Raw genomic sequence first — 26,723 nt, 5'->3', positions numbered from 1 at the left:
CCAAACTTATACGCCGGTCGGGAACCACCCTCAACATCCACAACCTCCATTGCAGACTTGACCGGATCCTCGTCCGTCATATCGATCACCTGCTTTTGAGAAGAACCAGTCCTCTTCTTCTTCTTCTTTGGTTCATGGACCGGGCTCTCCACTTCCACAGCATCCATCTCCAACCCCGGGTCCTCAATGGGAACCTCCGGATCCGGGGTAGCACTTGAATGTCCGGTCCCCTCCGTCTCCTGGCGGGAAGACCCGGATTCCCCTCTCTTCACAGCCCTCTTCTTCTTGGCCGACTTATCCTTCGGCTGTGGCTTGGGAAGGACATGGACTCCTCCCAAATTGCGCAGAGCAGCAGCGAAGGAATCATTCGCAGACATGACTCTCCAAAGATCCGGATCGAAATAAGGAAGACCTGCAGAAAATCAAAGGACCCGGGTCAATACAAAGAAATATTGCAGTAAAAGTATCCTAAAGAACATACATATCACAAGCAAGAGGACCCGGACAAGATAGAAGCATTCATATTACAAAAGGACCCGGACAAAACACTACAAAAATAACAACAAAAAATGCAACTCACAGCCACCCTCGTGCAGTTGATCGTGCCGCATAAACGTATCCCGGGTCAGTTGAAACCCGAGGCAGCTACAGAACTCGGCCAACTGATCCCGAAACTCCCCAGTCGCTCCGGGCGTACCAAAGTCCGTCCTCACCTTCTCGTCATCTGTTTCTATATAGGGCATAAACGCCAAATCTAAGCCCTTCAGCATGATTACCTCGCCGTTCCACCCCTTTAGCGAGCTTTGGTGGATAACCGGGCTTAGGAACCCGGATCCCAAACCACACTCCTTTGAGCGGAAGCGCAACTCATACAAAGGCCTTACCCCAGACTTCTTAAATTGAAACAGCATGTGGAAAAGTTTCAATGTCGGGTAATAATTCTTCTTGTTGCACGCCCACAGGAACCAGGTCATCCACTTGACCGCATTCGGAGTCAACTGCATCGGCGAGATCTTCCACTCGTACTTACATAAGTGTTTAAAGAAAACGTGCCATCGGGGATTCCACCCGGATCGGAGATGCTCCATCCATACTGGGACGAAACCATCGGCCGGACGATGGTAGATCTTTTCTCCGGGTTCAGGCCACCTCCATTCGACCTCAGGAGGCAATTGAAAGGCTGTCCGGATCATCCGATCAGCCACATCCGGAGACAGCTCTTTTATGTGACTCTTTACTGGGAACGGGACCCGGACCCCGGACAGCTCTCGAAACCTCTCGTCGAACTCTTCTTTATTGGGATAAATATCAAATTGGTGACTCGTTTCGTCCAAATGTATCAATTGAGTGACTGATTCCCAAATTGACTCAAATGAGACACTCATTAGAAAAATTTGTATCAAAAATATCACTCTATCGTTAGTCGAAATTTTGAAAATATTATATATTGAGTTCCGCACATTTTTTATGAATGGTATTACATCCAAATGAAAGATTCCGAATCCTACTATTTTTGCTAATATTTTTAGATGTTTAAAATTTTATCAACTATTTATTTTTAATTTTTTGATTGTTTTATTTGATTTAAATAAAAATAAATAGGAGATAAATTTTTAAAAATCTAAAAATATTATCTAAAATACTAGAACTCGGAATCCTTCATTTAGATGTAATACCATTCATAAAAAATGTGCGAAACTCAATATATAATACTTTCAAAATTTCGACTAACGATAGAGTGATATTTTTGATACAAATTTTTCTAATGAGTGGCTCATTTGAGTCAATTTAGGAATCAGTCACTCAATTGATACATTTGGACGAAACGAGTCACCAACTTGATATTTATCCCCTTCTTTATTATAAGGTCCCAGCCGACCGTTGGGATGCTTAAATCTATAAAAGCCGGACATGTTAGCATAGAAGCTTTTTTCCTCCACCAGAGGCCCCTTGGTGATAAAATAGGATTTAGAGTTCCCCCACATCCCCTCCGGAGTCATTATTACTTGTTTACCGGACGTGAGTACCACATCCTGGTGGGCGGATACGACCCCGGATTCCGCAAGCTCCCTCTCTGCCATCTTTACCTGGGCACGATGAGATAAAGTCTGGACCTCGTCGCACTCTGTATCGCTGGAAAATTCTCCGGGCACCGCCGAATAAGCGACAACCTTTTGTCTTGGCCTTTTAGAGAGCCGGACCCGGGCACGATGAGCAAGGGCGTGGCACCCGTCCGATTCACTATCACTAGAGGACTCTTCAGAAATTTGTCTTGGCCGCTTGGGGATCCGGACCATGGACCTAGATAAAGAAGACAACCCGGATCAGTTTTAAGAATTCACAATTCATTTCAAGTTTTATTAAGGTCCGGATCCCGCCCTAAACCTATGTGAAAGATATCAAGTCAGAAAGAAGCAATAGGTCACAAACGGTAGCTACCCGGATCCCCTAAGATTACCCGGATCTCACTCAATTAAATCTACATGAAGAAAAACACCCTACACCAGAATTCTACCCGGATCCCGAGCTCACAGCCACCTCATCATAAAAAGCATCCAAGTAACCACGTGAGAGAGCCTATACCCGGATCGATATTACCTACAATACACAGCTATATACACATCCTACAAGCCAACCCGGGCTCTCTCCTTCTTCAAATATACGAGGGGAGAAAAGCACTACATACTAGAAGGCCACCCGAGTCCCATACATACACTACAGTACAACAAAATTCTCCTAAGTGCGAAACAGAACAACTCAAAACCCCTACCCGAACCCAACACATGTACCCGGGTCGGAAATCCTACCCTTCACAATCATATACACAATCTCCAAAACACCCAGAGCAACCACCTCCTAAAGCTACCCAACCCGGGCATACATATCATACCCGGGTTCAGTTCAAACCCCCGGAAACCCAACAGGCACAAACAGTCTTTAACACACTTCAAAATCAAAATCAAGGATCGAAACTCAAAAACCCAGCCAATATACACATACATACATATACATACGACCAAGAACATTCAAACAAAACTTCGAACCAAAACCCAGATTTTCGAAAATCAGAACCCAAAAGCAATCAAACACAAATCAACCCCCAATCATACATTCGAAACCCACATACATATACATCGATCCCCAGAAAAACCCAGCAAAAAACACGAGCATGAACAAATTAAAACCCTCGCATATCAACAAACGAAGCACAAAAGTCTAACGAACGTCACATGCAAAAAACTCGACGAAAAGCTACGAAAACGGAAGATAAAGAAGAGTAAGCGAACTTACTAAAGAGGATGAACGGGAGGAAGACAACCGAACGGCGACGGCACTCGAAACACTGGCACACGAGCAAGCAGTTTCCGAAAAAGAGAGCAAATAAGACAAATGCAAATGAAAGTGAAAATGAAGAAGCAAAACCAGGGGCTTATACTTATAGCCGTAGCACTAGGCCACGTGGCCACTTTCTATTGGACGTACGGCAGTTATTACAGCCGTATCCATCATTACACTTCCTCAAAAGGCGCGCCCGTTCAAGTTTCGAAACAAAGAAACAGCTGTGAATAAAAACCTCTCGGGATTCCCTCAGAAGAACTATCGATTCACTTCCTATAGACCCGGACAGCTGTCCTTTCACCCGGGTCTACTCAGGCAGGGGAGCAACAACAAAATCTCTAACCTTACCCGGGTCTACCCAAACGGGAGGACATCAGCAAAGACTCCGCTATAACCCGGATCCGTCCAGGCCCGGGGGCAAACATAAACACCAACCACACCCGGATCCACTCAATCGGGGAAGCAAAAGCGAAAAACTCTACTCTACTCCCTCACATAGAAAATCTATGTAAGGGAGTGGGGGGCAAATGATAGGGTATAACCCGGTCAAGACACACCCGGGTCCTGATAAGGTATAACCCGATCAAGACACACCCGGATAGCCACCAACACCACAGTCGACCCCTCGATCCCTCCAGGATACACCACCCGGGTATGACATTGAACCCGGGTATAGCCTAAAGCATAACCCCAAACGGGATCCAAACATGTACCAGCCGACAAATACTGCACAAGCCACAGACTGACACGATGAAGACAAATATAACGGTCAACTACTGGCGATAGAGACAAGCCAGGGAACATTCCAAAATACTACCTCTACGCTGACACCTGGACACGTGTAGGGGATCAAACCCCTACACGTGTAGGACCAGGATCCAGGTACGCACCCCCGAACCCTAATCCTTGGCCTATAAATAGACCGAGGATTAAGAGTCTGGGGGTTAACTTCATTCTACACACTCATTCTCACACACACTTACACTCAGCATATATTCAAACACTTTCAGCCACCAGCCACCAGCAACCACCACATATACATCTTCACCCACCACATATAGATAGCACTTTCTCTAATCTTTATCCTTCCGAAACCCACGCTTACTCTCACGCCGGAGGCGCTTCGGGGCAAAACCCCCCCGCCGGCGTTGTTTTGTAGGCTCCCATCCAGCAGCTACACCACGGAACCACCAGTCACGGCGGAGGAAGGACCGGGATCGGAGTTTGGAGTTATCAATATTTTTTGCCTAAAAATATATGAATATATTAGCGACTGAACTATTTAAATATTATTACAGACACTATTTTATCTTATCTTGTAAATAATTTAACTATCATTTGTAATACTGTGAGCATATTTGATTGGATAGTTCGGTAAAGAAACATAAACACTCGTGCAAAACAGAAGCTGCCTGAATTTATCTGACTAGAACCGGGGATGAAAATATGAAATGCTTGTAAGTTGTTCCGATTTATTAATGCTTCGAGTCAGTCTTTATATTCAAACTAATCTACTCTGTAATTTAGCAAAAATAAATAAATAATAATAATCTACTCTTGACTTCTTTTATTTCATGATCGTTCGATAATAAATTTTGTAAAATTTTCAAAATATCTGAATTTTTCCATCTTCTATGATCACACAGCCACATGCAAACCATGCTAGGAACTAGGAAGCAATCCTTGAATCCCAAACTTTTAAGCAGCGTCTAGATGCACTCGGCCAGGACTTTCAAGGCGTTTGGATTAAGGTTGGATCGGGAATGGGAATAGAAAGTATGGGAATGAGAATGATATGGTCACTCAAGAGGTGAGAAGGATATGATTTAACCACAATTAGGATTTCCATTCTATAGTATCAAATAACTAATCCAAACACTTATCATGAGATTAGGGTTTAACCATGAACTAAACACCCCCTTGACTCGCGGACCTACACGCTGCTACTTTTATGAGCGTCACGGGACCTTAATCACTTGATGCACCCGAACGTTGTTTAACATTTCAACCGCACGTTGTAATCGACATTTAACCTAATCGCTTTACAATAAACAACTTTGTGCTTCATCTTAATACTTCGGGATGGTGTGCGGATCAGCGTCTTCACCACCTCATTATCCACACAAAGTACTTAATTAAGTCAAGATTAGGACAATACACCATAAAAATCAAAACGATGATCTAATGTTTATAAGTTGTAGTTTAGTTTTTTTTTTCTTTTTGACAAATTATAAGTTCCAGTTTCTTGTGAACATAAGCACTGCACAAGTAGTTAAGTCTCGCTGCTGTCGCGACTAAGTAGGTCTGATTAGAGAAGGTTAAGTGAATGATTATTGATTAATCTGTATTAGACTAGCTAATACACGTCATTGAGATTAATATGATCCCAATTAGATATCCATCCCATTTTCATTAATCAGTCGCAGTGGCATCACTTCAGCATATTTTGTTTCTTTCCCTCTTAAACCCGCGTCTTATCCATTCAGCAATAATTAAAGAAGACTGTTGAGTAAATAATCACAATTAGGCCTAACATTCTCTATTGGAAAACCAGATGCACATAATTATGTAAAGTACTGATACATTTATATAGAGAGCTGTGGCCTGTGGGCTCTTGTGTCTGATTTCATCATCCATGATGCAAGCTAGCTAGCTGTTTGATTGTGCCGTGGAGAAAATATTTGTAAAGCCCGTTGTACTAAAAGGTCAATTGGACACGTCTGGATTTTGGTGGGGAAGGGGGATTTGAAAGAACTAGAAGCCACTTGGATTAGGACAAACATAAATTAAATAATAAATTTACGAGATGGGAACGAAGGTGACACCACTGCTTTTTATTTATAATTTAGTTGCGGGATGGAGAAGGGTGTGATTGGTTTGCTTCGACCGATTGAATTCTTGGAATTCAAAGGAGACCTCACTTGTTCATACTTCATAGCAAGCAACAAATTCTACTAACTAGTCAAGCCGGGGAAGAATGGAGATTACACTTCAAGCTGCGACCTATATCCAAATTGAAAAAGTCAGATAGGAGATTTGTTTTTTTCATTCTTGGAGTAACTTATTTTTATCTTGCATTTTGTTTTGATACTTTAGAAGGTTTTTGGTCCCTGATTATTGAGACAGTTAATAAGAATTGAAACCTTAAACTTCTGTGTTGGTATATGTATTGGATTTATGGTATGGAATGAGAATCGTATTCTCACTTCATGGATGAATCATTTATTTCACAATCTTTAGAATACTCATTCTCATTCTGATACCATTCATTCTCGATTCTCTTTTTCATCTACTATCCAAACGTACTTCTAAACGTCTTCTTAGATATCCTTATTGACGTAGATTTTACTTTTGAATCATACAGGTGATGGTCATCGAAGTCTTGCAGAATGAAGCACATATTTTTTTTAAGATAATAGGGTTTCTAAAATGCAAAAAATATATATTTGTTTTTAACGCCAATTCTGATTGGAAATTTAGAAAAATTTGATGAGAGTTTTGTGTTTGTTAAACAGGGAAAGTTTTTTACTTGTTAAATATTGTGCTTGTTAGCGAGAGGTAATGTCGTACTTATTAAAAGAGTCATTTGTTTTAGGACTTTAGTCTATATTCTCTGTGTTTGCCGTGATTGATATTGGACAGAGGATTGTATTTGCTCTATTGGGTTAAACATGAATACACACTGAGTAAGCACATTTTGCTCAGCAAATCAGTTAAAAAAATAAGATATGTAATGTCTTCCTTAACAAAAGAAAGGAAAATGTCTCTTATTTCGAAAAATCTATGACTCAGATATCCATCTTTGTTCAAATTAGCGTGATATTTTATGTTCTCAAATTTCGACAATCTTGTTTCAAAAATTAATAAGATTTGCACCATCTTTGATGAATTATTGTGATATCAGTTTGCAACTCAAAACTCAATGAAAATGTGATGATCCAACATTAATCTGACTTTTTATCGTATAGGAGTACCATTCTTACATTATAAAAAGATAATTAGTATAAGCTAGTCTTATAATTTATTGATGAATAAGGTCGATTCACCCTAAACAAGGCGAGGCTAAGTAGGATTTTTTTTTTGATAACAAAATTTAAAATAGGTGATTGAGCTCAAGAAATATCGAAAATATTTTCTTCTTAAATTGTCGAAGTGAGTAAGGCACACTTGTAGGCGATGTCGGATTTTTCATTATGGGTCAAGTCTTGTCTTGGATAAAGGTGATATCTGGTGAATACGGAGAGTGGAATCATCTGACATATCATTTATAGACCAATCGAATATAATATAACGCTTTTCTTGCAATCAGTTACTCCTTCTGTCCCTCTCATTTCTTTACAGCTACTATTTTGCGATGTCCCTCTAATTTCTTTACGTTACTATAAATAGTAAGTTTCTCCTATCATTACACCCATTATCTTCCTCTACTACCTCGTATTTAACAATAAAAACTACTATTACACCCACTACTTTCCTCCACTATCTCAAATCTATTATTAAATATTGATAGTTCCCACCACTTTACCCACTTTTCATCTAACTTTACTTATCTTTCATACATTATCTTGGTCTCCGTGTCCCCCTCCAATATAAACAATTGAGGGGGACGGAGGGAGTATATAACATCAAAACGCACAATAAAATACATATCAAATTCAAAAAAACTACTGCATGACGGTCCAAGAGATCCAACAATTTTACATCAGCTAGCAAGTTCAGTATACATTTGCCTAACACCTTCAGTATATATTAGCTAGCAAAACTAGAAATTTCGGCATACATTTGCCAGTATTTACGATATCATTTGATGAAATTTGTAAAAATCTCGAACATTCTGAATCTTATTCTCGGCAAATACTATAACTTTTTATGCGTAGAAGTTGAAATAGGAACAATATACTGTCATATTTCTTTTGACAAACATATACTGCTATATTTTAGTTTCAAAAATTGAGATAATTCCCAAATTTCCGATTACCGTAAAATCCAAAAGCCCCTCAACCCAACACAACCAAAAGACCCATGACAATATAACAAGAGCGCGCATTTTGAAGGGTTGTGGACTAGCCCATTTAGGCCTCGGTCAACAGATTGAGGCCCAAATCATCCCCTTCTTCCCCCGCTTTTCCTACTCAACACCGTCGACCGGAGCTGCCGGAGCTTCTCCCCCTCTACTAACCAAGGTTCGGCCTCATTTGTGTAAATATATGTATATGTGTTTTTGAATTTGATTATTTGGCGCACTTGCGAATTTTTAATTCTAAAACTTAATTTCTATGGTTTAATTAGGTCTGGGAAAATATATGGTTTTGTTGAAGAGGTTTTGAACATAAATTCGCACTTTTACATACACGTAGCAATGTAAATAAGCCAACATTTAAGTACTCAGATTAAAATTATCGAAGACGAGCTTATATGGAGCAAAAAATGACCGAGGAGTGCTTACCACGATCATATTGTATTTCAAATAAAGAAAAAATGTCGAACAGCTCTTGAACATGATTCTGCTGTTTGCATTATTATCTAAACAAATAAAAATAATAAACGAATAAAAGATATAATGCGAGCACATTAGTCTGGTACTATGGCTATGACTTATCACCTTAAGTTCAAAACTGCAATTTAAACCCACTCTAGTTGAGTACATTAGTTTGTTGTTATACCAACATATCCAAATCCAACTATGAAGAACGCTGCAGATTGCATGTACAGGTACACGAAGAAGTGATCATTGCGAAGGCGCATGTTGAAGATGGCACAAGTCAGCAGGTATAATCCCACGTATATCTCTCCGATATGTATCCTGTTCAACATATTACATTTGCATTACGTGTTATATTGTCTGGGAAATATTTGGTCATAAACTATTGTTGAATATTTTTTAAGCTGTAAATGCTTTTAGGTAAATCATTATAAATTTGCATTTGGTAGATGAATTACCTCTCTCCTAGGCATTGTCGTTTCTTTGGTGATCTAACATTGGATGACCGTTGCCTTGTTGCGTTACCAAGCTTCTCAGTCACCACCCATTCATTGACTCTATTAGCTTCTAGCAGTCCGATAAGTGCTGCCTTAGATCGATGAAGAGACATGACGTTCTCAAACAAGATCCAGAAGACTAGCAAATGCAAGGATCTATAAACCAATGAAATTTTCAGAAGATTAGAAAATCATGCCACTTGGACAAAACTTTGATTTAGATAACACTATTTGCAATTTTGGGTTAGTAATACCTTCTGGTGCCTCCAGAGTTCAGCAGTGTAGTGATTGCTGGAACGTATATCGCTACTAATTTGGGGAGATAGACCTCAGGAACAACAGCACATGCGGGAATGACCACACAGTAAAATAAGAATGTGACCCAGTGTGCAATGATTTTTCTCACGAAGAAAAATGCATAAACAACATGGATCTTCTTCCAAACTGATACCCTCTGCCAAAAATATAAAAAGGTAAGGCTTATTTATGTGTCCTTGAATAACCATGTTAGTTTCCTAAATGATGATCCTTAATGAGATGTTCTAAACTGTATTACCTCACAAAATATGATTTCCTTGGTCATTTTCTTAAAAAGATTGGCCGGGCCACATGACCAGCGGTGTTGCTGGAATCGATAAGTTTTGAAAGTGCTCGGGAGTTCATTCTTGACCTGTAAAGATGAAAGGTTACAGTATTATTCTTTCGTTTATCTTCTTTGAAGTTTTAGTTTCTGTATTGCCTGGAACAATGGTAACAGAACTTACTGGCAGGTCGCCAACAAAGATAAACTTCCAACCCCTTAGGCTGGCCCTTACTGCGAGGTCCATGTCCTCAACAGTGGTTCGATCTTTCCACCCACCTGCATCATTTATTGCTTCGATCCGCCAAACACCAGCAGTACCTTGAACAATATAACCCTAACCTTTAGTGCATTGCCTGCATACTATGATTCTGAAATGGGTTATACGGAATTGAAAGATGAATTGCTGATTTACCATTGAATCCAAAGAATTGACATGTTGAAGACCCTACTTCTTGCTCCACATTGAAATGATAGTCTAGTGACATTTCTTGGAGCCGGGTCATCAGGCACTCATCCGCATTTACTAGAATGTTAAGACATTTTATTAGCATGTGATATATGAATATTTCAATTCAATATGTGATGCTTTGGATTAGGGGATATTGCTTAGTTAACTAAATCTAATTATGTCATGAAGGTCTTAAATTAAATATATATTCTGTGAACTATACAAATCCTTTAGCATGGACACCATTAATCTAGATATTCAACTTGAGCATGATATTGGCATATATTTCTCACCAAATTTCCATTTGGCCTGAACCAAACCAAGTTCTGGGTTTTCAAGAAGATAGGGAATGGTTTTCCAAAGAAATTTATCATCTGGCTGGAAATCTGCATCAAATATCGCAACAAATTTACAGTCTTGGACATACTCCTTCTGTAACCCTTCACGCAGAGCTCCAGCTTTGTACCCATTTCTGTTGTCCCTGTTTTCATACATCACGTTGACCCCTTTGCAACTCCACTTTTTACACTCAGCCTGCACCATATCCTGCATTTGTGTACATGATATTGTTAAAGCTCCTTACTCTACCAAATTGTAATTTTATTGTAATTTGAATTGACAGAGATACCCTAATTGATTTATTGGTCGAGTCATCCAGAACTTGAACAACGAGGCATTGTGATGGCCATGAAAGTGAACAGACAGCTCCAATTGACAGCTTGTAAACCTAAACCAAGAGGAAATCGGAGGTAAGAGTCTTTATAAGAAATAATTACACTCAATTTTACTTTTCCACTCCCTTGGATACTGTCTTTTAAGCCACTTAAACTTTGGCAGCTATTGATTACTTTGAGTGGTATATAAGTATTAAATCTGGTCATTGGGAACTTGGGATTGCATCACGATATTTTATTTGTCGTGTTTATATCATTCATGCTTAAGCTATGCAGGACCTTTGTGTAATAATCTTAACATCTTTTTGCAAGATGTATGCAAATCACTAAAGTATTAAAGCAACGAGTACTCTACAAGGTAACAATTACTTGAAGAATAAAGTAACATATCCATTTACAAGAGTCCACTAATTTTTTTTCTATTTGATGTTAATAAAGGATCTTTATGATGCTTGCTTGACATAAAGGCTTTACACAATCTTTGTGGATAATCCGAATTTTGTGTTGAATTATTTCTATGATTGCATTCATGTATATCAATTTTCACACACAAACTGTTTAACTCTTACAATGTTATGCACAAATTAACAGAGATAATATAAGTAAAGCTTTGCGCTGTACCTCTCTTTCATTGTACATAGGTATTTGGACCAACACCTTGGGATATTCTTTCTTCTTCTTTTCTACCTCATCCTTTAAAGCGTCCAACCTGTACTTGGTGTATCTTTTCTTCCCCAGAAACTTTATGCCCAAGATCACACACGTCATGTAAAGCCTCTCTATAAAAAGCATGATAGACATGGCTACACATATGCAGAGTGCGACATTCAGAATTGGGACAATTACAGTGACTCGTTTTTTCTGCCAAACGTCAGTTAGCATTCCGGCAATATTGCTAGTTGCTTTCACCTCAGGCTCTTCATGAAATATATTCCTCATGGTGATCGAGTTGATGCCTAACAAATCACTGGAATATTAAAAGAGGCTCTTGAGAGAGAGAAAAAATGGAATTAGTACAAGCAGTGCATCCAATTGAGTGCGGATATGCATTTGTGCTTAGACAGATAGTAAAAATTTTGGGTGTAGATAAGGATGTGCGCTGGGATCAGGTGGAAGAACCGCGTGCGATGAGTTATAAAGTAGATGTAGTAGGTGAGACGCTAGGTGTATAGGCAGGTAAAGACGTTGCCGAGTAGTAACCTGTTAGCTGGAATTTTGGCTTTTTCTGCAGCATTAAGTGGAAGTCCGATTAACAGATGTTAGCTGGAATTATGACCTTTAGTGCCGTCAATTAATGGGGTGTAAAACCAATCTATCCAAGCTAATGCTGTAGTTACTCTGAAATATTGCTTGTGTCTTACTATTTATTACCGCACTTATTACTGACACCCAACTTATTTTGTAATTATATTTTTATATAGATAATTTGTTGTATATATTAAATCGCGGCACATCATGACATATCTAGAATATTATGATCCATATTTTGTATCAATTTGAGTTAGGAAGTAATAAAGGGACCATATTAATGTAACATTGTGCTATTATTTATTAAGTCACTCACAAATTAGGAAGGTCTTATTGCCGAGATGTCTCTGTCATTTTCGATATTCTGTACTAGATCACCTTGCGAGATGGCCCATCTAAGGCAGGATGTCATGTTACTTATTAGATGCTTCTAGCTATGGCCCATCGTGGCTGGGAGCATGAAGAACTTCTGTCATTGTTCGCTTTAGTGCCATCTTAATTTTGCATATTCTAAATATTCTCTGGAACATATTTGCTTGCTTTTTCTCATGCACCTCTCTGCATATATCACATCTATTTAAGGTCTTTTTCAAATCCTTACTATGTTGCCATGTTACAATGATTTGTTACAAGGTTAATTTAATCTAGGAAAATTCATTCATTTGCTCTATTATCTGATTTTTATGGTTGTAACTGACTGCTTAACAGATGAGGAAAAAAATAATTAACTTTATATGGTCAAAGAATTCTGTGATGGAATTTCTTGCTCCTGGTTGGATGCTAAATTATACTCCTTCCGTTTCACAATAGTCATTGACTGTTGACTTTTGTTAGTCAAACTAACCAAACTTTGACTGAAATTTACATAAATTATTCTCCTTCCATCCCACAATAATAATCCTATTTTAACTATTATGTACTACCTCAACCCACTCATTTATATACAGTTTTTTCCCATTGTTAGGGGCTTCTATAAAGTATTGTTCTATTACTTATTTTTTTTTTTAAATTTGTTTCTTAATAAAAATTTAAACATTACTCCCCTGTCCCAACCATTTCTTTACGGTTATCTTTTTGGGGTGTCCCATCCAATTCTTTACATTTCAAAACTTATCAAAAATAGTCAATGGGTCCAACCACTTCCCCACTAATCTTCCCTTTTCACACTACTTTTACTCTATTATTACCCTTTTATACATTAAAAATCAATGGGTCCCACCACTTCACCCACTTTTCTTTCTCTTTTCCACTACTTTATACATATTTTTTAACCTCCGTGCCCAAACCATACGTAAACAAATGGCTGGGACGGAGGGAGTAGTTTTTTATTCAGGAGGAAAAAAAATCGAAATAAGTTATTGAACTATATTTTACGAGTCTTAGAATATGTGTCGAGCCCTGTCTCCCAAGCACATGCAATTAATCGGGACGGAGGGAGTAGTCAAGTTAATCAAAGTTTGACTACAAATAAAAAAAAATATGAATCTATAATTTAAAAAATTTAAACTAAAATAGTAAATTAGATATTTTTTAGTAATATGATTTTCAAAATTTTCTTAATCATATAGTATGTGTAATTTACGGTCAAATTTGGGTCAAGTTGACCATAGGCCAATCAAAACATGACTATTATTTTGGATTGAAGGGAGTATAATTAAAAAAATTAAAAGTTTATCACCAAAAACTTATGTAATTCTCATTGAACAGTATTTTTCAACTTCTCAAAAATGTAAAAGAATTATTTATTATATGTGGTCAAAGTTTGGTCAATTTGACGGGCTTAAGTCAAAAATGGACAAACGGAGGGAGTAGCTCTTATTCACGGATTAGTTATGAGAGTATGAACATTGTTTTTTGTGAGACTACCATCTTGCTTCTAATCTTTCCTCTGTTGTCCCGGATACCTGGGTTCCAGTTTCGCTCATCTTCAAGAAGTATTAGAACAAATACTCATTTGTAAGGCATATAAGCCTACATATTCAAAAAAAAAGAACACTTTGGAATATAGTGTGCCTCTCTTAATCGTGGATGAGTCATGAGGGTATGAACTTCGTCATCTTAGGGGTCATTTGTTAAATCTGAATCATATTTTTTGAATGAGTGAAAAATCTGAATGACTATAATTCTGAACGAATAAATTTTGGATCATTTGTTAAATTGAAATCTGAATGACTAAATTTTTTATATTAATTTTATTTCATAAATATTGTATATTTAAATGACAAAAACTTCTAAGTGATAATTTGTTAATTTAATATGAAAGAATATATAATGCAAATTTTCAATCAATAATTTCGTATAACGGTAATAATATGCATTAATATATTGACTATTATATCAAGTATAAAGTTTAAATCTCGTTAAAAAAATTAAATATCTATATTATTAATTTTACAACTATAAATATATTATGATATAATAAGTTACATGTTAAAATATACTATATTAAAGTGAATATGTGATAACATGGTACGCAGGTAGTATATTTGGACCATTTAGTAAAATTTTACGGCCTTTGTCGTCCAGCTGAATTTTTTTTCGTCCAGCTCATTTAGAAAGTAAACAAACAACATGGATGATTAACATTTGTATCGTTCAGAGACATTTGACTCATCCACCCGTTAACAAATGAAGCCTTACTTTTATCGTTTTCTTAAATATACTCTAGAACATAGTTGTGTGCCTCTCTTCACTTCACCACCATACCTTTGAAATTTTGCATACATTTTTGTGATGAGCTGAGATAAAACGCAAATAATAAGTATCAAGGAAGTTTTGTTATTTTGGCATATATGAACGATTTTCCCTGTAATATCATCTTCAGTATTTATGTATTCATTATTTATTTAGAAGTTGATATAGTTCCAAGTATAGGTGAGGGGAGAGGAAAAAAACTATAGACCTCTTCAAGTACTTGCAGCTTCTTAAATTTTTTGAAAGGTGTATGTATATATATCACAATTAGTTGTTAGGTGGGAGCAAAATCCTAAAGTATAGATTGATATAATTTTAAAATTATGGATTGAAAAAAAGATTAGATTATCAAATACACAAAACAGTTTCAGACTCCTTCTCTCTCCGCTCTTCAAGGCGAGTGTATGTAGCTCTAAGAAACAAATAAAAAATGATTAATATTCGTTTACTCATGACTGAAGCTACAATTGAAAATAAGTAAACCTTGGTTGGTGTTGCTCTGTTCTTGATTTCTGTAAGGCTCATAAAAGACACAGTGCCTGATACCTGCACAAAGAATGCTGGCCGCAGGTAATGATAAATGCACAGGGTATGCCTCTTTGAATTTTTTTCAGTTTTTTTTGGCAACTGACAGTACAGTTCCCTGCAATTTGCAGATATTTTGAGAAAGTCTGTTCAAAATGCTTTCTGTATATGTTTGAGCATGGTACTTGTCTAGTTGTCCCACTCTTCAGGTTTATCGTATTTGAAGGGGAAAAAAATCAATGCTGATAATCAATCGAAATGATGGATAGTATGTGCTTAAAGGGATATCTAGAATTCCTAGATGTGGTGGACATCCTTAAAACCTGGTCTGGAATTTGAAGAAATGATGTAACAATGCGGTATTATCTTCTTAAACTTCGTTTTTCCTAGTTTAGGTAATGTCTTACAGTTTCACCCATCGTATCCTAATATACATGTCTCCAACGGTGTTTGCTAAAATGGTTGGCTAAAGCGATAAAGAGCACTTGTCGTATAAAATTTGTTGAACTTTCGAAGACGTTACTCTGGTATAATGATAAATTATATTTTATAAATAGTATGTTTTACTCTTATGATATAATGATGGATTATATTTTATAAATAGTATGTTATTATTATTTCAAATTGTTATAAATATAATATATTATGGTATTATTGGTAAAAGATGAATCTTATCTCTTGAGGTTCGACAAACATAGTTAAACATCAAAGGGGTTATCTAAATGTTTAGATAAGGGGAATGTGTGTTTCGATTGAATTTTTTTTACATGTTCTCTATAAATTTTATGTATTGTATCACTCAATTCCAATCTTGTAAAATTGAATAAATGATACCTTGTCTAAAAATTTAGAAAACCCCATTAATTTGACTATATTTGTTAATTAGACATGGGAAAGATTCCAAATCATATGTTACAGCTTAGTTTTGAGACTACATAAAGCCACATATATTGCAACGTCCGATGTACTTCATGCGACAATAGGACACAACCCCAGCTTCATCCTCGATGGAGAGTTGGTGACGGTAAGGATATTCAGCTTCTAGGCCAACCTTGGTTATTAAACATGGATAATCCATATATAACCTCACCTCCTGAGCCGTTGCAAAACAAGGTGGTTGCCTCTCTCCTATGTACTCATAAGGAGTGGGACTTAGAGGTGGTAACAGATGTTCTCAATGAAAGCGATCAAGCTTGCGTATTAAATATTCCTCCCTTTGCAGCACAACAGGAAGATACTCTATTCTGGAGTTTCGAAGATTCAGGTAATTTCTCTGTGAAGTCAACATACAGATTATTGCAAAGACAGAAAGGGAGTTGGGTGACTGAGGAGAACGACAGTATGACACAATCTGGCAAATGCTATGGGGTATAAAAGCGTCGCCAAAGACTCTAAATTTAGTCTGGAGAGCTCTCATAGGTTGTTTGCAAACTTTAGTTCAACTGCAGTAGAAACATGTTCCAATACAGGTTATTTGTCCGAACTACCATGAGGAGATTGAATCGATTTTGCAGTCTGCTGTCTTGTCAGTTTGCTCGTCAATGTTAGACAATTGACAATTCTCTTGCCTGGTGTTCAGTTTCATGAAGTCACATGTTTCAAGTCTTGGCTGAAGTTCATGTTTAGTTCAGTTGGTCAGAGTCATTATGCTGAAATCATAACAAAGGTCAATTTGGAGGGAAAGAAATGATTTAATCTAGAACCAAAAAGTTACGATGGTTAACAGAACACTTGTAGCACCAAGGCAGTACCTTACACAATGGATTGTAACCCAATGCAAGGCCTTTGTGCCTCCTCTCCAGCCACATGTAGAAGGAGATGGAGCTACTATTTGGGTTAAGGCCCAACCACACTTAGTTAAGGCATCAGATGCAGCTGTTTTTGAAGATCAAGGTGGTGTTGGTTTTGGTATGGTGGCGAGGAATTCTTAGGTTGAGTTGATTGAGGCTAAAGCTTTAGTTCATCCAAACTCGGTGACTCCGGTAGTGGCAGAAGCTATGGCGTTTAGAAGGCCTTAAGCTGGATGGATACTCGTGGCTGGCATGAAGGGGTTATAGAATCCAATTGCTATTCTGTGATACAAGCAGTCAGGAGTAAAGTTTCTATCAGATCTTACTTCTGCTTGGTTGTTGAGGAATTCCGGAGAATGATACGGCGTTTAAACCAAATTATTTTTTTTTGTAAAACGATCCGCTAATATGGTGGTTCATCAAATAGCAAGGGAATCATATTTTCTCTCAGGTCCTATTATCGATAGGAGGTCTGTTCCCAGTTCAATTCAGAATTGTATTGCTTTGGATTCAAGTTGATAATAAAACCTTAGCTTTTTGTCATAAAATTATATATATATATATATATATATATATATATATATATATATATATATATATATATATATATATATATATAATCCCACTCTAGAGAGACCCATGTTATACGGAGTACCGTGGAGAACCATAATCTAACCCTTAATTCAATACATATTAATCCGATGGCCATGATTTTGTTACGTAAAACATTTAAAAACATAAAATAATACCGTTGAAAATAATCGGCAACTGAGCTATACACACAATACACATACTTACAACCTAGAGAGAGAAAAAGCGAAACCTAGAGAGGCAAAGAGCGAGAGAAAGAAAGAGGGAGAGAGGTTGGAGATTATTGTGATCAATGATTCTCCAATTTAACTTGTTTACATCATGAGCATCAAACACAAGAGGTTGTGAAAAGATAATAATTATAATCAATTAATCAATTCTATGTTTTGACTCGCTTTTCTTAAAAATATCGAAAGTACTTGAGTGTATGATTTCTGTAGATCTATGTATATGCAATATAATTTCGTATGATTTGGAGTGGTTTAGATTTGATTCTACGTGCATGTGTAAGATTGAATTAATTTGGTAGATCTGATTCTATTCATAAAAAAGCTAATTAAATTGATTTTCATGTGTTTGATTTAGAAAATTAAAGGTTCGAATCCAATGTTGTAAAATTGTGGTTCTACAGTAGAAGCATGAAGGTAGTTTTGTGAAATTAGCTTAGTGTGAATTTATTTAATGCTTATTTTTGTTTTAAAATCATTGTTCTATAATGGAATCAAAATTTGTACATTGTGCTTCTACAATAGAATCATATGTATTTCATAGGTTTATAAACTAGTTGTTTTTAAGGTTAAGGAAGTTTGTATGTAAATTTAAGGCATAATTTGTGGTTCTATAATAGAACCACATTTTGTACAATTGTGGTTCTATGTGGTTCCATAGTACCTCGCGTCATAAAACCACATTATTGTTTCTTTTTGTTTCAATTTATAATAGGAGTACTAATAGTCGGTAGATATGATCATCGAGACCAGACTATAATTCGTCTAACATCGCCTCAAGTTTTTTAGTTTTGTTTTTTTGATGATAACTAGCTTCAAGCTTTCTGGTAGTAAGAGCCTCATTTATTTTTTCTTTATTATTATTGCTAATTAAGAGTCTTGTATTTTTACTTAGAATGCATATTTAGTTCTCTGTATGGATAAAAATTGTAACTTTAGCAAATTGATGCAATCCTAGATAGGAGCGAATTTTTCATTTTGTAAGAAATAGCTACATCAGCTTATTCAAAAACATATTGCCAAAATGAACTTCTAGCAGGTCCTAGAAGTAGTGAAATGTTAGCTGCTACTTGAAGCCTTGCATTGCTTTGCGTCCTTTGATCTATGAAGTCTGCTGCTAGTAGGTCCACAAGGGCCATATAAATAAGTGTCCCAGCAGGAGCAAAATTGAATATTCAATGGACAATTAGAGGACTGGGGGTATTTTCAGTGTATACGTTAGATATTCCAATACCAATAGTGATTCCTATAGGAGTGGTAAGGGAGAAGAATATAGTCATTATTGTTCAGTGCAGAGTGCACCTGTGATGCTCGGACTCTCCGGAAAACCCAGCCGTACCCGTGTCCACAGGACACGACACTGACACTGACACTGGGATCCGGATCCGAACATCATCTAGAAATCAGACTCTCCATCTTAGACAACCTATCTTTAATTTCAATGTCCTATCTCTAAGAGCAAGATAGGAATAAAAAAATGTATGAAGAAACAGAGGTGTAATGAATGTAAAAGGAGAAAAGAAGCAACTCTTGCCTTAATTTGTGCAATTGTTTGTTATGCAGTATAATAGAATGATAGGTATTTATTTATAAGAACTATCATATTAATTAAAAATAATAATTGCAGTGTCCAAATCCAAGTGTCAGATCCTTATAAAACGTGTCCTCGAGTCTTTAATTTTGTAGTTTGAAAGGTCTGACACCCTGATATGTGTCCGTGTCGGATCCTTCTAAAAGGGTCTGAGCATCATAGGAGTGCACTAGTAAATTAAGTTTTGCCTGCCATAACATCTTATACATGTTTACGAGATGCAAAATAACGCTCTAGTTTGCTGCATGTTCGACATTGCTATTAGATAATGGGAAAGTTGCTTTTATTTATACTTTGTAGTGCCACACTCTATTAAAGGGGAAAGCTAGACACCCTACCATCAAATTTACCTCTTGTGTTTTTGTTTTTGGTTTTTGGCCTGGATATTGTTATTAAAACCTTGGAATCAGTACATTATTTTTATCTTTTGTATTACTTGTGCATTAATTATGGACTTTTTGGTTTAAGAGTGTCGTAAAGAACTTCCACATTAAGACCATTTCCTGTACTCTTGCATCAACACTAAAATTCACCATTCTTTGTGTATAATTTTTAAATTTGATTTGTTAGCTGCTAATTCTGATAATTATAATTATCCTTGGAAAGTAAAATGTTTTGTATAGTGTTTTCCAGGATAATGTAGCTAACCAATTATACAAGCTATGGTAAAAGGTATAATGACAAAGTGTTATTACCTGTGAGATGCATCCCTCAAGTCCTAGACCCTCAAAAATTGATGGAAAGACCCTGCTACAATGAGAGTCTTTTTTATGTCAACTTTTATGCATCTGTACCCACAGACGAGATGCATGATTGCAGCATCTACTGTAGATGTATACAGCTTATGGGACTTTGAAAGTTGTAGCAGCACCTTCTCTGCAGATGTATATCACTTATTCGAATTTCATGAAATTGTGATTCTGTGAGTTAGATTGTTTACTGGCTTAGATTGTTTTGGTCATTTCCATAGTTAATGTGAGTTTACAGGAGCATAGACAGTAAAATGATTGTTCTTTATTTACAGAAAGCTAAATGTTTCGGCAGTTACAGGAGCAATGTATCATGTTATATACTTCATGTTGACCTATTTTCTGTTACTCTACAACTATATCCATACCTATAACCAATACAAAACTTAAGATTCTGCTAATCGTCCTTGTTGATATATTGTCAAGCCTTGCTAGTCTCTACTTAAAATCTGATATCAAAATCTGTGAAAACCTCAAGTCATTATTATTTATTTCTTTATAATATTTTGCAAAAACTGAAGTGTTGCTTCTTGTGCAAGGTATATAGAGCCAGGTATATGACCAGATGATAGTCGTTATGGGGAGAACCCAAATAGGTTTTAAGACATACTCAATTCCAGGTTAGTGTTTGATTTATGTAAATGTTCTATCATTGTCAGTCGATGGGCCTTGGTCACTAATCTTAATATCATATGTATTCTGTATATTTATATGATCTTTCGTCGAACTTTCTGATTTGGTCCTTTTATCAATCCAGGTTATTTTGAAGCCTGATCCTAGAAATTCACAGGATTTGTTTATTCAAAGCTTGGTTTTGGTATCAGACTATCTCAAGAAGTTGCTAGATAATTCATGGATGGTATAAGTTCTACTATTTCATTAAAGAATTCTGTGAATTTTTTTTTTCGATCTGTTATTGATTTTATTATTTCAAGGGTTTTAGATAAAGAACGTGTGTTTGGCTCGAGATTTTGTAATTTTTTAGATGGGGAGTGGGTGAAAGATGATTCTTATCCACTGTATAAGCCTGGTTCTTGCTCACTGATCGATGAACAGTTTAATTGTCTTCTTAATGGTAGGCCTGATCAAGAATTTCAGCAGTACAAATGGAAGCCAAAGGGCTGCAGTTTACCCAGGTTTGTGATCACTGATCAAATTTCAACTTTTATTTAGTTGATTATATATTGTGTTGTGTTCTAATAATTATGTTTTCCTTGTGTTTACCCTTAGCTCAATTTTCTAGAAATTATAACTGTAATGTAAATTTAGTGCTAAAGTTCAAGCATGTCTTTGTCTTGAGTATAATGTTGAGCTCCAAATTATTATCTCACTTTATTCACTTGTGTTTTCATATGCAAATTATAGACTTGCTTCATTACTATTTTAAAATTATTGCATAATGCACGTGGCTAAGCTTCAACAATCTAAATTACAAGACAGAAAGATAGGGGGTTTTGTGAAGCTAGTTTTTCATCACACTTTTTTGAATGCTTATAGATGATTGTATCTGTTTATACATGCTCAACATCTAGAACTAATTATAAAGTCCAGGGGTGCCCTGGTTTTGCCCCTGCATGGCCTTATTTCCTTCCTAAGATACTAGCTCAATGTTACAATGCCTGCACAGATCATGATTCTACACAAAATTTAAATTATTCTACACATATATAGCCCAATGCTTTAGTTGAATGTGTTAGATAGGCATCTGAATATCTTATATGTTATCCAGGTAGATCAGCAACAAGTGCATATTACTACGGAGCAGTGGGAGCAATGGTAGTATATGACATGACAAAGCGGCAGTCAATTGATCACATAACTGGATGGCTCGACAAACTCAGGGCGCATGCTGACAAGAATATTGTAATTATGCTCATAGGCAACAAGTCTGACTTGGGAATTCTTAGAGCAGTACCAACTGAAGATGCCCAGGAGCTCGCAGAGAAGGAAAAACTATGAATGGAGACATCAGCCCGTGAGGCAACTAACGTCGAGACTGCCTTTGTGACGGTCCTAACAGAAATATATCATAGGAAAAAAGACACTCACTGCTAGTGATGTAGATTATGCAAAGTCTGCAACTCTCAAGGGAACCAGTATAGTCATTCCTGGCCAGGAGCGGAATACTAGTGCAAGTAGTGGTGGGCCTGGTGGCCGTTGCGCATAAATCTTTATCTTTTGCCTTTAAGGTCTTGTTTTTTACTTAGGAATATAAGTATGTTAGGTTAGGATATTACTGTTCAAACGGAAATTTTAAAATTTTCAGCCAAAAAGATTTTCTGCAATCTAGCCAAGCCAGGCTCAAAGAAAGTCTTTTTTGTTTGTTGTGATCATTAGTATATTGTGTATGGTTTCTTTTTATAAATAGTAGATCTTTGTAATATTGCAATAACTTCTAAAACATGATTCTATTATATAATCAACTAGTTGAGAAACCGCGCGTTGCGGCGGCTTATAAAAATTATATCACCGAGTTAGAAATCGAGCAAAAGAACTATCACCGGAGAGAGGTAGGCTGTGGTATTAAAAAGTAGGTTGTGTTTAGATGATCTAAAACCCTACAACCTATAAGGTATTTATAAGTGCAGAGAGACTTGTGTGCTACTCTTTTCCATAATTAAATAATCTGAAACAAAATCAGATTAAAACTTTCAAACTTCTATATTCCATAAATAATCTAAAACAAAATCAGATTCTGAAACTTGCTTCTAATATATCCGAAACTAAAAAAGGTAATTCTAATTTTTGATATTTTTTCATCCAAAAATTTCAAAAAATTAGGAAAATAGAATGGAGCGATGTGAGAGGCGCCACCTACACGCCCAAACAAAATCAGATTAAAACTTTCAAACTTCTATATTCCATAAATAATCTAAAACAAAATCAGATTCTGAATTTGCTTCTAATATATCCGAAACTAAAAAAGGTAATTCTAATTTTTGATATTTTTTCATCCAAAAATTTCAAAAAATTAGGAAAATAGAATGGAGCGATGTGAGAGGCGCCACCTACACGCCCCTCGCTTCTCCTTTATATAAGTATATTGATTAAACATCAGTATCAAATATCAATGTACCATCACTATCTTGTGGATCAGGAACATCATAATAAGTCCCTTAAATTAAAAATGAATTCAACAACATCAATTCTTCAATTTAATATAAATTATGATTTTGTAACTTATACGTTTCTATAATTTATAAAACATGGTTCTATTATAGAATCAATCAACATTATTATTTCATTCCAGTGTTGGGATTTAATATATCTCATCATCACTAATTGATAGTTTGTTATTTCGGTTTTTCTAGTGTGTGCGAGCACATGCTAAGCGCGAAATTTTACAAGCTTGGGAGATTTTGATTGGCTCTCATATTTTAATAATGATGGACCTCCCTGCAAATACAACAAACACACCAATCAAAACTTCCCAAACTCATCAAATTCCACGCTTAGCATGTGCCCAAGGGCACACACTAGACAAACCCTTGTTATTTTACTTTTATAGTAAAATCAACATAAAAAAAAGAAATTTAAATTAAAAATATTAATTAATTTAAATATTAATCAAGAGTAATGTCTTGATTTTACAACAGAATCATAAATAGTTATCGACTGTTTTAGGACTTGTTCAGAAAGATTCCATGGTAGAACCAAACAGTCAGAATCATAAATATTGATTGTATTATGACTTGTTTAGAAAGATTCTATTGTAGAACCAAACGTACAATACAGAATTATAAAAAAAATAAAAGTTTAATAAATTCACTATCTTAACTCAAGAATAGAATCTAAATTCAAGAAATAATTTCAAACCGCATTATTTACAAAAAAAAGAAGAAAAAGAAGATTTCACAGTAGAAGCGAAACTACAATACAACTAAAAACCAAAAATTTAAACATACTGATTTGATTTTAGAATAAGACCAACAAAATATAATACAAATTCAAACTAAAACATATTAGATGAATAATAAAAATAAAAATTCAACATTTAAAAAATCAAAATCATGTTTTCTCTTATTCGTTCAAAGTTTTTTTATCTATCAAAGTTGCAAGGTCGGTCATTGCGCTTATTTCTCCTATTTATATGGGCATTTTCTTTTAGATTGCTTTCCACTTCAATATCTGCATTTCTGCTCCGTTCTGTATCCTTTGCACCACAGGTCCTAGAAATGTACTTGATAGTTTCACTAGAATTTTATGAGCCTTCTAGAATTGGACAGGCAGTAGGGTCTCCAGCTAGTTCTTAGTTCAGACTCGCAAAACTGACATTGGCATTGTTATTGTTCATCTCATTTGATAGTTTACTTGCATTGCTATAAATTTTCAAGCTAGCATCCCTGCATATGTCTTTTCATCCAATATTTTGTATAATGTGGGACAATACCTGTTGCATTGATGGCAAACTTAACACACAAAAACTAATATATCTGATTCAGCATGTAAACTACATGTAATGTCCACTGAATCACAGTCCAAAACACATACATACCCCCCAAAAAATAGGCATCCCCCAGTGATGTTGAAGATTTTGGAGTGATTTAGATAATTATTACGATATTGTTGGAGTGTCATTTTATTTTGATTTCCATGTATTTGAGTTTAGGGACATTTTAAAAAAGAAGAAGATGATATTAAATCATTTCTCAGTCAAACAAATCCATACAAATTCATTTAAGTGTCTTCTAACAACGAGTTAGTATACCGTATTTTGTGATACGTAATTTAGGAACTAAATCCGAATCAATAAATTTGAATCCTAAACCAAACCCCAATTGAATCGGCGACTTCAACTTTCAATTTATAAAATCAAAAATATTTTGATTTTAATTTCGATTTTACTATAAATCACACCGATTTGATCTATACTATCCCTAAATGACACCAATTACAAAGCGATAGCTCGACAAGATCATAATTTTTTGAATTATACCAGACTTAACATACATCACTTTTTGTAAACTGTTTGGAGTTTCACATTCTCTATATTTTCATCACAGTCATACCAATAATGCAAGACCGTGAGTCCGTTTGACCGAGTTTATTACTTAGTATGACTTAACGTGTTTTATAACTCAACATAATTTATGTGAAAAATTAAGAGCTTAAAATGTCTGTTTGAGTAATTTTGACTTATTAATGACTTAAAGGTTATTAGAAATATAAAAAAAATTAAAATTGATTTATGGGTAATTTATGACTTATGAGTATTTTATTTCAAAAAAAAGTTCAAAAGAATTAAGTAACTAAAAAAAATATCTCAAACTAACTTCTGATTTTAAGTCAGCTTCTGGCTTATTGACTTATTACACAAATAGACATTTTTCAATTTAAAATTTGATATAACTTAAAGTCCCGGCTTAAAGCCGGGACAAACAGGCTCCGTATGACATTACAAGGATATCATAGTCTTCTTATTATTATCATTGAATTTTTATATAGTTATTTGTTTATTGTAATTAACTAAAATTACATTAAGAACTACTCTCTACGTGATAGATTCATGCCAATCAATTAAATGACTAATTTTTAATTCGACGACAAAGTAATCATGAACATTTCACTCCTTATGAACATTCAACATAGCAATAGGGGTAATAACTCCTCGAAGGCCAGAATTAAGATAATTATAAGGCCGTTTGTTTAAATAAAAAAGTGAAATAGAAGTCGGAAGCAAGTTAAGACTTATAAGTGATTAAACTGTTTGAGAAATAAATAGAAATCCTGAAACAAAAGTTAGTAATCCTAATTTCTTTTTAAGTACTTTTTGACTTTTTACACAAACGGTACAAATAAGGGTTTCTAACTTATAAATTCAGAAGCTAGGCTCAAAAGTCATTGCCAAACACCCCCTGTATCTTTTATTCCATGAAATATTTTATTATTTGAATATTTCTTGACCACCGTAATATCAAATTCAATTGGAGATTTGTTCAAGCATTATATACCTCTATCATATGTCATTTTTCATGTTCATTACGTTTATTTGACTTTCTACAATTACTGTTGATCTAAGTGTTTGAGTCTCAAATGTTTAGTATATACCGTGTTAATATAGAATACATTGAGTTTTTTTTACTGTATTTGGATTCGTTTTATTTTCTTTCTTTATATTTGATGTCAAAATTCTATCATTACAATAGCGGAGACCCGAGTAAATAAATATGAAAATTTTGACGAAGAAGGGAAGTGAATCTTGTGCATATAAATAAAAGATAGAGTAAAACAATTAGAGAAAAACCCTACCACCTACTTCCATTTTTTGACAATTATATTAAATAC

At 35.6% G+C, this 26,723-nt stretch overlaps 2 protein-coding genes across 11 annotated transcripts; one reads left to right on the top strand and one right to left on the bottom strand.

The window, feature by feature from the left end:
- The first annotated feature begins 5,584 nt into the window (after window positions 1-5,584).
- LOC108219140 (ras-related protein RABA4d) lies at window positions 5,585-22,760 on the top strand. Of its 10 annotated transcripts, XR_010291267.1 has the most exons (9): window positions 5,585-8,522; window positions 9,039-9,108; window positions 10,972-11,098; window positions 11,336-11,381; window positions 11,665-15,849; window positions 20,978-21,058; window positions 21,196-21,297; window positions 21,518-21,574; window positions 22,168-22,760. XR_010291267.1 is itself a non-coding variant. In XM_064091771.1 (7 exons), exons 5-7 carry the CDS (start codon window positions 21,291-21,293, stop codon window positions 22,395-22,397), a joined length of 294 nt encoding a protein of 97 aa, XP_063947841.1. In that variant the 5' UTR covers window positions 7,262-8,522; window positions 9,039-9,108; window positions 10,972-11,098; window positions 20,986-21,058; window positions 21,196-21,290; the 3' UTR covers window positions 22,398-22,760. The 10 variants fall into 10 exon arrangements, 6 of the variants coding, with proteins under 6 accessions (XP_063947841.1, XP_063947839.1, XP_063947843.1 ...); XR_010291265.1 differs by having other exon boundaries at window positions 5,586-8,522; window positions 9,052-9,108; window positions 11,336-15,849; XR_010291268.1 differs by lacking the exon at window positions 11,336-11,381 and having other exon boundaries at window positions 5,586-8,522.
- LOC108219142 (glucomannan 4-beta-mannosyltransferase 1) lies at window positions 8,888-11,962 on the bottom strand. Its single transcript, XM_017392430.2, has 9 exons — window positions 11,645-11,962; window positions 10,978-11,076; window positions 10,643-10,895; window positions 10,314-10,424; window positions 10,083-10,219; window positions 9,875-9,988; window positions 9,573-9,772; window positions 9,280-9,474; window positions 8,888-9,142 (listed from the first exon to the last, which is right to left on the bottom strand). Exons 1-9 carry the CDS (start codon window positions 11,960-11,962, stop codon window positions 8,986-8,988), a joined length of 1,584 nt encoding a protein of 527 aa, XP_017247919.1. The 3' UTR covers window positions 8,888-8,985.
- Window positions 22,761-26,723: the final 3,963 nt, after the last annotated feature.

Source organism: Daucus carota, chromosome 4, assembly GCF_001625215.2.
Source record: "Daucus carota subsp. sativus chromosome 4, DH1 v3.0, whole genome shotgun sequence".
NCBI lineage: Eukaryota > Viridiplantae > Streptophyta > Magnoliopsida > Apiales > Apiaceae > Daucus > Daucus carota.
The sequence above is the reverse complement of the archived record's forward strand: the minus strand, read 5'-3'. Positions and strand labels throughout refer to the sequence as shown.

What these genes read in the sequence shown, in the direction of transcription:
- LOC108219142 (XM_017392430.2), bottom strand. Translation starts at nt 11,962, where the DNA reads ATGAGGAATATATTTCATGAAGAGCCTGAGGTGAAAGCAACTAGCAAT. An exon ending in TCAGGCCAAATGGAAATTTG is followed by an intron (nt 10,425 to 10,642) that starts GTGAGAAATATA and finishes TTAACATTCTAG; the next exon opens with TAAATGCGGATGAGTGCCTG. An exon ending in TCAATTCTTTGGATTCAATG is followed by an intron (nt 10,220 to 10,313) that starts GTAAATCAGCAA and finishes ATATTGTTCAAG; the next exon opens with GTACTGCTGGTGTTTGGCGG.
- LOC108219140 (XM_064091773.1), top strand. An exon ending in AAGGGCTGCAGTTTACCCAG is followed by an intron (nt 21,575 to 22,167) that starts GTTTGTGATCAC and finishes TATGTTATCCAG; the next exon opens with GTAGATCAGCAACAAGTGCA.